The sequence below is a fragment of the Anolis sagrei genome, chromosome 1, assembly GCF_037176765.1.
Source record: "Anolis sagrei isolate rAnoSag1 chromosome 1, rAnoSag1.mat, whole genome shotgun sequence".
Classification (NCBI taxonomy): Eukaryota; Metazoa; Chordata; class Lepidosauria; order Squamata; family Dactyloidae; genus Anolis; species Anolis sagrei.
In genome coordinates this window covers 293,727,638-293,740,869 of record NC_090021.1, presented here as the reverse complement: position 1 = coordinate 293,740,869, position 13,232 = coordinate 293,727,638, and the positions used below count along the sequence as shown (strand labels likewise).

Below are 13,232 nucleotides of genomic sequence, written 5' to 3'. Positions count from 1 at the left end.
ATGGTCAGGAGCTTACTCTAACCTGGGCTGGTTTCAAAATCATGACCAAAGCCAGCCCCGGTTGGAGTAAGCCCCTGACTATTAAGAGTCTAGTTTGCTGTTGACCTATGCAGCCTGAAAGACAGTTGCATCTGTCAAGTACGAAATTTAGGTCCGCTTTATGCAGGGAGGCTAATTTAACTAATTTACGACACCATAAAACCTTCCAGCAGTGTGAAGAAGAATGAGGAAGTACTCCATCAAAGGACTCGGTGTCACAAGCGGGTGCTGAAGCGGCAGCTCCCTCTGTGGCCGGAATCGAGCATACCCTCATGAAGCCGGAAAAGCTGGAATGTTAAGTGCCTCTGTGTCTGTCTATATATGTTGGCATTGAATGTTTGCATTGGTATCTGCCCTGAGTCCCCTGCAGGGTGAGAAGGGCGGAATATAAATACTTTAAATAAATAAATAAATAAAGCACCTTGATGCCACTTTGCCACAGCGCAGCACTAATTCTGGCCTTCTCTGCCAAAGAGTGTTTGCTGGTGCCTCACCAAACAACTCCCAGGACTTCAGTGGGTGTAGATCAGGCATGGTCAAACTTGGGCCTTCTAGGTATTTTGGACTTCAACTCCCACCATTCCTAACAACGTCAGGCCTCTTCCTCCCCCCCCCCCCATGCCTGGCTGTTATGAATGGTGGGAGTTGCAGTCCAAAATACCTGGAAGGCCCAAGTTTGACCATGCATGGCTACGGGGAATGGTGGGAGTCTCAGTCCAAAATACCGGGAAGGCCCAAGTTAGCCCATGCTTGGCTGTTGGGAATGGTGGGAGTTGCAGTCCAAAATACCTGGAAGGCCCAAGTTGTCCCATGCCTGGCTGTTAGGAATGGTGGGAGTTGCAGTCCAAAACACCTGGAAGGCCCAAGTTGGCCCATGCCTGGTTGTTGGGAATGGTGGGAGTTGCAGTCCAAAACACCTGGAAAGCCCAAGTTGGCCCATGCCTGGCTGTTAGGAATGGTGGGAGTTGCAGTCCAAAACACCTGGAAGGCCCAAGTTGGCCCATGCCTGGCTGTTGGGAATGGTGGGAGTTGCAGTCCAAAACACCTGGAAGGCCCAAGTTGGCCCATGCTTGGCTGTTGGGAACGGTGGGAGTTGCAGTCCAAAACACCTGGAAGGCCCAAGTTGGCTTGGCTGTTGGGAACGGTGGGAGTTGCAGTCCAAAACACCTGGAAGGCCCAAGTTGGCCCATGCTTGGCTGTTGGGAACGGTGGGAGTTGCAGTTCAAAACACCTGGAAGGCCCAAGTTGGCCCATGCCTGGCTGTTAGGAATGGTGGGAGTTGCAGTCCAACTGGAGAAAGAGAAACTGGAGCTGGGACAGTCCCGTAGCAAGAGGGGAGGAGGACACTTTGGGTTGCTGAAGGAAGCGAGGCGAAAAGCCCGCCCCCGCCATTCCTTTCCATTCATTCCAGTTGAGAGAGACTTTTCCCGCCCAAAGCGTCGCTTTCGTTTCCTCCGCGACGGCGAAGGCGGAGCCGCCGAGCAGCGCATGAGCGGCGCTGGTTTCTGCCCTTCTGCGGGCGGGAAGCCGAGAGCCAAGGCCCTTTTTCGAAACAGGCATGTCTTGGCTGCCTAGGCTTTGCCCCGCTCCTTAGGCCGAGCCATCGAGGGCTGTATGCCGGGAAGCAAGCAGCGGGGGAAGGGAAGAAAGTAGTCCTTGTCTGCCCTTTGGTGCTTCCCTGTGTGCTGCGCTCTGCTTGTGGGAGGCAGGCAGGCAGGCAGGCATGCCGCTGAGCAAAGCCCAGTACGGAGAGGTGGCCCTCTTCCTGGCCCAGGTGGCCCCCACCAGGCAGAGCCTGAAGCAGCTGAAGGCCCGCTTCCCCAGGTGAGTGGGCCGCGGTGGTGGCTCCGCCCCTTTCTGCTCCCCGCCCCCTTTCTCGCTCTCCCTCCTTCCTTCCAGGAAGAGGCCCAGACAGCTGCTTTCGAGGGTGGAGGGGGCCTGCTTTGGTGTGTCTGGCTATCACGAAGTGAGTGCAATTCAAGGCCTAGGATGCAGAAGAGACGGCGAATAGGACAAGGAAAGGGGTGCATCTGCACAGTAGAATCCATGCAGTTGGACTCCACTTTGAACTGCCTGGGATTTGTAGTTTGGTGGGGCACAAGCATTCTTCGGCAAGGATCTTGTAAAACTACAACTTCAAGGGAGGAGGGAGGGGAGCACAGTGGTATTTATTTTATTTATCGTGTCATCAGCAACCAGACCATTGTGTTACATTTCTAACAGAAAAAAACAAACAAACAGATTAAAAAAAAACAAAACAAAAAAACCCCAAAAACACCAAATTTTGCAAACTTGGTAGTTGGTTAAATGTCCTTTGACCAGTATCTGGCCACTTGGAGTGCCTCTGGTGTTGCTGCAAGAAGGTCCTCCATCATGCACGTGGCAGGGCTCAGGTTGCATTACAGCAGGTGGTCAGTGGTTTGCTCTTCTCCACACTTGCATGTCATGGATTCAACTTTGTAGCCCCATTTCTTGAGATTGGCTCTGCATCTCGTGATGCCAGAGCGTAGTATGTTCAGCGCCTTCCAAGTCGCCCAATCCTCTGTGTGCCCAGGGGGGAGTCTCTCATCTGGTATCACCCACGGATTGAGGTGCTGGGTTTGGGCCTGCCACTTTTGGACTCTCGCTTGCTGAGGTGTTCCAGCGTGTGTCTCTGTAGATCTAAGAAAACTATGTCTTGATTTAAGTCGTTGACGTGCTGGCTGATACCCAAACAAGAGATGAGCTGGAGATGTCACTGCCTTGGTCCTTTCACTATTGGCTGCTACTTCCCGGCGGATGTCAGGTGGTGCAATACCGGCTAAGCAGTGCAATTTCTCCAGTGGTGTAGGGCGCAGACACCCTGTGGTAATGCGGCATGTCTCATTAAGAGTCACATCCACTGTGTGTTCCACACTGGGCATGTGTACTCAGCAGCAGAGTAGCATAGCGCAAGGGCAAATGTCTTCACTGTGTATGGTTGTGATCCCCAGTTTGTGCTAGTCAGCTTTCGTATGTTTTGTTTCTAGCGCCCACTTTTTGCTTAATGTTCAGACAGTGCTTCTTGTGGTGAGAGATAGATAATACGTATAAGCATAAAAATAACCAGTAGATGCCAAAAGTTAAATTATGGTAGGCTGTATTGAATACTATGTATCTGCTGTAAAATAAACAATGCATAACAAAGAAACCCCCACAACTTCAAGGATCTTGTAAAACTACAACTTCCACAGGCAGCTAAAGCTATTATATAACATATAATAAATCTAGAATAAATATAATGTAAAGTATGGGGAGCCCCCGGTGGCGCAGTGGGTTAAAACGCTGAGCTGCTGAGCTTGTAGACCGAAAGGTCATAGGTTCGAATCCAGGGAGCAGCGTGAGCTTCCGCTATCAGCCCCAGTTTCTGCGAACCTAGCAGTTCGAAAACATGCAAATGTGAGTAGATCAATAGGTACTGCTCCAGCAGGAAGGTAATGGCACTCCATGCAGTCATGCCGACCACATGACCTTGGAGATGTCTACGGACAACCTTTACCTAATATAAAGTATAATACTAATAGTATAATATACTTGTAGTGTACTTGTAGTGTACTTATAATATACTTGTAGTATATAATATACTACCGGTAATAGTATGATAGCTGGGTCTGGAAGCTCCGATCATTACTGAGATGCCACATCACTCCTTCGAGAGCGCTGTTTGCGCAAGAGAGACTCAGCTAATGTAAGCCAGGCTGGAGACAGATAATATAGAAGGAATGTAAGAGTTCTTTAATGGTGAAACCCTAACCTTGAACTGTACCATAAGCCTAAACCCTTACCCTAAACCAGAGATCCTCAAACTAAGGCCCGAGGGCCGGATACGGCCCTCCAAAGTCATTTACGCGGCCCTTGCTCAGGGTCAACCTAAGTCTGAAACGACTTGAAAGCACACAACAACAACAATCCTATATCATGAGCCAAAAGCAGGCCACACTTCCCATACGGCCCTCCAAGGTCATTTACCCAGCCCTCAGTCAGGGTCAACCTAAATCTGAAATGATTTGAAAGCACACAACAACAACAATCCTATCTCATCAGCCAAAAGCAGGCCCACACTTCCTACTGAAATACTAATAAGTTTATATTTGTTAAAATTGTTCTTCATTTTAATTATTGTATTGTTTTTAATTGTTACTGTACTACAAATAAGATATTTGCAGTGTGCATAGGAATTAGTTCTTTTTTCCCCCCAAATTATAATCTGGCCCTCCAACAGTTTGAGGGACTGTGACCTGGCCCTCTGTTTAAAAAGTTTGAGGACCCCTGGTATAGACAATACACAGACAGACAGAACAGAACAGAACAGAAGGAGGTGGTTTGTTTCAGCTGTTTTTGGTGCCACAGAAGGTTGGGCTTGAGTCCAGGGGGTGCTATTGCTTTATCCTGATTGACGAAGAGCCGTCAGGACTTCCTCCTTCCTTTTGGTCACCCAGCATTTTCTGATCTTCTTTCTTTATGGTGTCGTACAACACCTCCTCCACTTTTAGTGGTACCTAATTTCTCTAATCACAGCTAAAGCTGTTTTTGACTTGCTTAGGTAAACAATGAGCTATGCTAACAGTTGGCAGCTTACGCCAACTCGGGGCTTCAAACTTGCAACCTTTTGGTGATCTATCTTATAATTGCTGATGATTTACCAGCTGTGCTAAACCTCCAGCCCAGGATGTTGTAAAACTACAGCTTCCATAGGCAGCTAAAGCTAATAGTATAATACGAATAGTATAATATACTGGTAGTGTGTTATACTACTGTAACAGTCTGATAGCTGGGTCCGAAAGCTCCGAGCATTACAGAGATGCCGCATCGCTCCTTCATAGAATCATATAGCTGGAAGAGACCTCGTGGGCCATCCAGTCCAACCCCATGCCAAGAAGCAGGAAAATTGCCTTCGAAGTACCCCCAACAGATGGTCATCAAGCCTCTGTTTAAAAGCTTCCAAAGAAAAAGCCTCTACCACACTCCGGGGCAGAGAGTTCCACTGCTGAACAGCTCTCACAGTTAGGAAGTTCTTCCTAATGTTCAGATGGAATCTTCTTTCTTGTAGTTTGAAGCCATTGTTCTGCGTCCTAGTCTCCAGGGCAGCAGAAAACAAGCTTGCTCCCTCCTCCCCATGACTTCCTCTCACATATTTATACATGGCTACCATGTCTCCTCTCAGCCTTCTCTTCTTCAGGCTAACATGCCCTCTCTTTAAGCCACTCCTCATAGGGCTTGTTCTCCAGACCCTTGATCATTTTCGTTGCCCTCCTCTGGACACATTCCAGCTTGTCAATATCTCTCTTCATTTGTGGTGCTCAGAATTGGACACAATATTCCAAGTGTGGTCTATCCAAGGCAGAATAGAGGGGTAGTGTGACCTCCCTCGATCTAGACACTATGCTCCTATTGATACAGGCCAAAATCCCATTGGCTTTTTTTGCTGCTGCGTCACATTGTTGGCTCATGTTTAACTTGCTGTCCACAAGGACCCCAAGATCTTTTTCACACGTACTGTTCTCGAGCCATGCGTCTCCATTCTGTTTCTTTGCATTTCATTTTTCTGCCTAAATGGAGTATCTTGCATTGTCTTGTAAAACTACAACTTCAAGGATCTTGTAAAACTACAACTTCCATAGCCAGGAAAGCTAATAGTATAATACTAATAGTATAATATACTGGTAGTGTGTTAATACTACCGGTAATAGTATGATAGCTGGGTCTGGAAGCTCCGAGCATTATGGAGATGCCACATAGCTCCTAAGCGAGACTACTGTAATACAATATAATAATTTATAATAATAGTATTGTAATATAATAATACTAATATATTAAATATAATACTACTGATAATATATAATATATAATTATATATATATTTATTGCATATTTGTATATTTTAAGTTGTAATGTTTATGATTGTGAGCCACTTTGAGAGAGAACATGGGATATAAATAAATATAAATAAAGCGGTGTCAAGCTGCATTCATTTGACTGTAGATCAGGCATGGATAAACTTTGACCTTCCAGGGGTTTTGAACTTCAACTAGGCTGTTAGAAATTATGGGGATTGAGGTCCAAAACATCTGGAGGGCCAAAGTTTGTCTATGCCTGCTGTCGGACGCCTGTGGGGGAGGGGATCAATTGAACTAAGTAAGGCTTCATTCTGGTTCATAGATCTGTTGAAAAAAAAATCGAGAAAGTGCATGTCCTTGGAAATGTGGAAAGAGGGAACCTTTGGTTCATAGGCATTTTTTCTTGTTATTACACGAGACTATCTGGCCCTGTCTATGCTGGGCATTTAATGTAGTTTAATGCATATATCTGTGCATACATAGGAAATCTTGGAGCCAGTTTGAGGCCCGGATGGTGATGACAGAAAGCCCTGATGTACAGCAATGGCTTTCTGTTCCACGCTTTAGTGGGATTTCGTTGTCTGACCACTAGCTTCAAAGTGCATTAAATGGGCAGTGTAGATGGGGCCTCAGTTAAATGGAACTCAATCAACCAGAACTCTCAAGCAATCAAAACATTTAAAATAGTACTTTAAATTTAAAAAAAAGATCTTTCTGTAATACTGTAAAACAGTAAAATTGTAATACATTTACTTAAGTTTGTTTTAATTTGCTTTTAATTATTGCATTTCAATATTGATGTGAGCATGGTAGGGTATGGGGTATAGTATTATGCCTGCTTTTCTTTGTACATCTCAAGCAACCATAAACTATGTTTTTCAACCATCTACCAATCTCCATGAGTGCTGGTTATCTGAGCGTCTGCTATATTATTGTCATATTTTTATATCCTGCTTTTATCTTTTTAATTGAGATACAAAGCAGCTCACAACATTAAAAAAACACTGCATGGACTGCAAACTGTTGTTACTCCAGCTTCCATTGGAACACAATCTCAGTCTAGGCCTCTCATTCATTGAGTCTCGTCCCAGGAGAAAAGTGGGAAATAAATATATATATAAATAATAACATTCACAGTCCTCCAAAACCCTGTTCATTTCTTCTCCATGGTTCACTCTTCTGTCTCTATTACAGCTTTCTATTACTCTGTGTCTATCTCTTCATTTTTTTAAATATCTCTACACAATCTTTCTTATTATCTCTGCATTTTCCCTGTTCCTATATCATCTTTCCCCATCTGCATTTTTCTGTATCTCAAGGCCATTTTTCTACAGTTTCTCTGTAGTATTGTCCATATGTCTAGACCATTTTCCCACGATCACTCTATAGTATTGTCCCTATGTCTAGGCCATCTTCTCCCCCTCTCTGCAATCTGTCCCATATCTCTGCACTTTCCACTATCTTTTTATAATCATTTCCCATATCTATCTGCGTTGAAGGCAAATCTCTTTTGTGTCCTTTTTCTCCTGTAGGCTCCCTTCACAGCATTCCTTGAGCCATGATTTATTGGCACCAATCAGGCTTGCACAACTCCTCCCTTCACAATATTTATTTATTTATTTAGGGCATTTATAGCCTGTCCTATCTCAACCTCCGCAGAGGGAGTCATGCTTGAATGGATATTTGAACCTCAGTCTCCCAGAATCCTAGTTCAACACCCACCCCACTGCACTATGTTGACTCCCTGTTGACTTTCAGCTTGCCCATATCTTCCTTGCAATATGACTGAAAGTGACTTCGGGGAAGAACTTGAAAAACCTTTTGGACAACAATTTCCAGCTTAGATAATACTCTTGTATAATTTTGGATTTATGTTGATTTAAATATGTTATTAGATGCTTGAGTCCCATTTGTCAGGAAAAGTGGGCTATACATGAATAAATTAATGAAAATATGAATAAATAGATATGTAAGCCAGATTGAGCTACTTGGAGTTCAGGCATCCATGGAGATGTACAACCTCTATTGAGATGAAGCTCTGTCCAGCTGAGTAACAAAGATGCCTCTTCCAGAAGAGAAAAGGACCTGGTACTACCTTCATGGCTGATGATTTATGTGGCCATGATGAGAACTGCCTGATCCTGTTCCAGACTTGAGAAAGAAAGGAGAATCAATATGGCTGCCTTCAGTTTTATCCAGTTTTTACTGGATAAGTTGCGTCTTCTCCCATCTGCCTAGACCAAGAGAGGACCATAAAGAGGCTGTCCTTCTTGGTGTTTGAGAAGTCCACCACTTGAGAAAGTGGAGATTAGGTATATTTTCTCGGCGATCCTTGCATAAAGAGTCTGTCCTTCTTGGTGTTTGAGAAGTCCACCACTTGAGAAAGTGGAGATTAGGTATATTTTCTCGGTGATCCTTGCTTAAAGCAGTAGGACAAACCATTGATGAAGTCTTGCAGTCTGTTGTGGAGATGTGCCAGCTTGAAACAGTGCCCAAATTTTTGTAAGGGCATTGGAAATTTACCAGGTCTTCACTCAAGGCAAGGACACTTGGTCTCATAGGATGTTGATGTGGGTAATTGAAATGGTTTGAAAAAGGAAGAGTTGTATTCTCTTAATTTGCCTGAAAACCATGGTGATGAGAGAATCTTCTTGACATTGTGGCTCCCTACTGGGAGAAGATTAATATATTATCCGAATAGGGATAAATATGAAGATGAAGTTCCCTACAGGCTGCCACCAATGCCACTATGATATTTGTGAACCCTTCTCAGGCCAAGGAGAAGTGAAGAAAGGATATGAAAGTAAGATGAATTGGTGCTTGATTGTTTGTGGTTGGAGAGTTTCCAGGATGTTTAAGACTTTTCATTTAGAAGCAGTGAGATCTAATAAACCAAGTAACCTTTCTTAGATTCAGAAAAATTCTCTGTGATCCATTTCATTTGGGCATGAGAAAAAAATGGAATAACAGTTGAATTTTGGAATGGATGGCAGCTTTTCTGTTGCTTCTACCTGGTTAAGATACATCTTCCAGTAAACAATGGTGCTTACCTGGATTCTTGGACTTTTTTTCAGTAAGGTCCTGAAATCATCAGGTTCTAACAGGGTGATGGAAGGAGACTGCAGGGACTGTTTAGGAGGCTTCCTCTCCATCCACGAAGAGCTCTCTATTCCAGCTCAGATTAAGAAGAGGAGGAAGAGCTGGCCTCACAGGGTTTTTTCATGGGACAGATAAATTATTGTGTCCCTTTTAGACTTCTTTGCTTCTGGCAGAGAAACAGACACAGAGGCCTATAATGTGAGAGTAAGAGAGCTCCCTGCTGTTCAACAAGAAACAAATGCCTTGGATATAATATTGGGAAGAAGTCAATAAACAAATAACAAATCAATGAACAAAAATACAAGTGAAAGATAGACTTTCTTTCTTCCATTTCAAACAGGTATTCTCCAAATTAAACCACTGTGTTTTACCTTATAGAAGAGGAACCACAGGCAAATTAAGCTGAGATTGTTTAGTACAAATTCTTGTCAACATATCTTTACATTCTTAATCACTTATAGCATGCATTGCAGTATATTACTTTAGCAGCCATTTTGGTTCTGAAACATGGACTATGCTGTATTTCAGATTTACAAAGTAAAAGTAGAAAATGTTAAAGATGGCCTTTATATAAAATATAGTTGCTTCTCTTTTTAAGTTGTAAATTTTCTTGCCATTAGTGAAATTGTATTGATTTTTGTATCATAAAAATTGTTAGCACTTGAGATTTTGGTAAAATGTGAATATATTGAAATATATGTATTAAACCAGGATAGTCAAATGAAATCCTCTGGTAACTGATGAATAAGTTTTATAAGAGATATAAACTAAGAGGTCATACATATTTGAGGAAAACAGTATTATTTATTTTCTTTTCTTGGGTACATCCATGCATCCCCAGATCTGAAACTTAAGAGGATATATACAATCCCATCCTGAATAAACTCCATGAATATACCTAGACTATAAAATGAAAATAATGTATCTGTATGCGGATGAGAAATTGCCAATAACGGTGGAAATCCTGATGGTTTTATGATAAATGCAGCTGTCCATTAGGAAATGACCTGAAACCACCAACTCTCCTTTGAAAGCTTCTGAAGCCTTTTAAATCAAATTAATCTTGAAGCTTCTTGGGACAGTTCAGCATAGGCAGAACTTTGCCTTCTATAGCTTCTGATGGAACAAAACTGATGTTTGTATTTAAAATGTCATACAAAATACAACTTTGTGGAACGTGCCAAGGAAACAGCCTTCTTTAGAGGAAAATGGAAACCTATCTAATATTAGCTGCATTGATTGTTCACTCCTGTTCTGTGTCAGAAAATACGGCATATTCTGGAAAAAGCTGTGAATTTATTTAAAATGAAGACTGAAGTTTCCACATTCTTCCTTGTGGTTGTGCTGGAGGAAAATAAGAAAATACCGTACATACAAGTCTGTAAACACAGTTATGCACCTTGTTGTTATGCCAAAACATGGTTTAGTGTAAGATGCAATTAAGATCATTGGTATATCTATGCAGCCTTCAGGTTCTTCAGAATCTTCTGCCACATAAGATAATTGCATTGTTTAATAATTACGTTTACTCTGTTTGGTGGATATTATACAGTGTAGTAGAATAGCATCAACCCTTTTGGATTTTCTTCAGTTACTGGCATTTATAAAATAAGTCCAGATTTGTATTCCTTTTGGTGATTCATTCTGTATTTTACATATAATTAACCTTCACAAAGTGAAAGAGAGCTTAGTCTCCGATCAAGGTATCACCTGACACTGTGTAGTATGCGTCTGTATAGTATATTTCCCCGGTTACAAGGGATCTGTAAACTCCTGTATGTTTATAATTTATTTAACAGTTGTGGGTCCATGGACTGTAATAAAACTCTTACTTATTGCCTGTAATACTCTATCTTTGTTTTTACTTACTTGATTTACTAAAATACTTCAACCGTACCCTGTCTTGTGGAATGTCAAGGCAAATGACACATAAAATAGTGTAAAACTATTTAGATTTTCAAAAAGTAACCTCATTTAAGCAGAATCAAAGCACATTGAACCATTAAAACCTGTTAAAATGGTCAAAAAGATTAAAGCAGAAACCATATAGATCACTTTTGGGGGGAAATCAGGGCCCAAAGCATATTGATATTCCATGTTTCAATTTGGCACTAGATTGAAACTACTGTCAGCATCATCCAGACCTCCAAGGAGAGATTATTCCACAAATGGGAGTGCTATACTAGAGAAGGCTGCTTCCCAAATTGAACAACAATGTATTGTTCTCTTTGGCTTCCACTTCTCAGGCATCCATAAAGATGAAAGGGCACTCCTTCAGCTACTAAATTCTAAGATATTTAAGATTAATCAGCATCTTCAGTTCATATTAAAACTGTATTGGCAGTCAAATGAAGCTTGCTATGTTCAAAACAAAACAGTCGTCTGGAAATTTGTGAATAACAGACAAATATTCTACATATATAAGTGGAGTAGACAATCTGGAACCTCACTTTTAGACATAACATTTTCCTCTCATTTAGTTGCCATGTCAGTGTGTGGCTAACTTTTCCTCCACTTCTTTTTAAAAGAAGAAATGCATTGCCATATGACCATTTCACTACAGATAGTGAGATACCATACTGATTAATTAGTAAGTAAAATTATTCTGGAGCCCCCGGTGGCGCAGTGGGTTAAAGCACTGCGCTGCTGAGCTTGTTGATCGAAAGGTCGCAGGTTCGATTCCGGGGAGCGGCGTGAGCTTCCGCTGTCAGGCCTAGCTTCTGCCATCCTAGCAGTTCGAAAACATGCAAATGTGAGTAGATCAATAGGTACTGCTCAGGTGGGAAGGTAACGGTGCTCCATGCAGTCATGCCGGCCACATGACCTTGGAGGTGTTTATGGACAACGCTGGCTCTTCGGCTTAGAAATGGAGATGAGCACCACACCCCAGAGTCAGACATGACTGGACTTAATGTCAGGGGACTACCTTTACCTTAAAATTATTCTAGCTTCTTTGGCAGCCTGCACCCAATGCAATGAATTTATATTAAGATATTAACAAAATACGTGCAGTTTATAGGAGGGTTGGGTTTTTTTGTGGTGTGGGGAAGATAGTCTTTATTTATTGATTTTGTATCCCACTTTTCTTCAAGGACTACAGAGAAACACATACAGGCAGTTCCCAAATTACAAACAACTGACTTGCAAAGTACTCATAGTTAAGAATGGGGGTGAGACAGCAGGAAGTCAGAGAATTCTACCCCTAGGAAAGGAAATTCACTCGTGAAAGATTTATCATGGAGAAAAGGTGTCTCCCTCTGCAGTGTTATCACAAATCTTTGTTTCCACAACAAGACAAATTTTTCAATATCTAATGATCACAGGGACAGAAAGTGAGGTGAAATCTTCCGAACAGGGGCACAGACAGCAAAACAAACACCACAAGGGTGTTTGTTACCCTTTCCATGTGCTATCCAAAGCTATATATATTTGGCTGGAGTTGCACTTAAAAATGTACCTATTTCAACGTACATACAAATTCAACTTAAGAGCAAAACTACAGAACCTAGCTTGTTCGTAACTTGTGGACTGAGTGTATAAGAATGCCAAAGGGCTATCTGGCTGAGGATTTTGATCTCACAGTGGCAAAGAAAGCTTATCAGAAGCCCACAATCAAGACTCTGTAGTCTCAAATTCGGTAGACTTTTTTATTCCAAAACAATCATAGCTGAGTTCGGAGACAATTATTTCCAAGGCCATCCATTATGTGGATTTGAGACTAGGGGAGCATCTGCACTTTAGAATTAATGACACCACTTTAACTGCCATGGCTCAATGCTATGGAATCATGAGAGTTGTAGTTTGACAAGGTACCAGCACTTTTTTAGAAAAGGGTAAGGAACTTGTAAAACTACAACTCTCATGCTTCCATAGTGTTGAGCCATGACAGGTAAGTGATGTCAAACTACATTAATTCTATCATTTAGATGTGACCTGAATATCCTTATCCTACTTCAAGATTTGACACTGGCTTTCAACAATTGAGGAGGCAATAAAGTATATTCTCTTACAATAAACTAAGCTATATCAAGCAATCTATGGCTTCATAGATGTACTCAGGGTTCTTTCGCACTGCACAATTATAATACTATGATTCTGCTTCAGTTGTCTTGGCAACATCTTGTGCCAGCCAAGATGTGAAGTTTAGGGAGAGTTATTTGTAATTCTGAGTCACAGCTCTAGTTCCTCACTGCACTACAATCTCCCGAATTCCATAGGATGAGTCATGGTAGTTAAAAT

The 13,232-nt window shown here is 42.1% G+C and overlaps 1 protein-coding gene across 2 annotated transcripts in view; it reads left to right on the top strand.

The window, feature by feature from the left end:
- Positions 1-1,484: 1,484 nt before the first annotated feature.
- CDIN1 (CDAN1 interacting nuclease 1) overlaps positions 1,485-13,232 on the top strand; it is a 144,404-nt gene continuing 132,656 nt past the window's right edge. The window contains exon 1 of one of the 2 annotated variants that reach the window (XM_060759888.2): positions 1,485-1,863. In XM_060759888.2, the coding sequence (XP_060615871.2) occupies positions 1,763-1,863 (101 nt within the window). In that variant the 5' untranslated portion in view covers positions 1,485-1,762. The remainder of the gene's footprint in view (positions 1,864-13,232) is intronic. The other variant, XM_060759880.2, reaches the window with a different exon arrangement.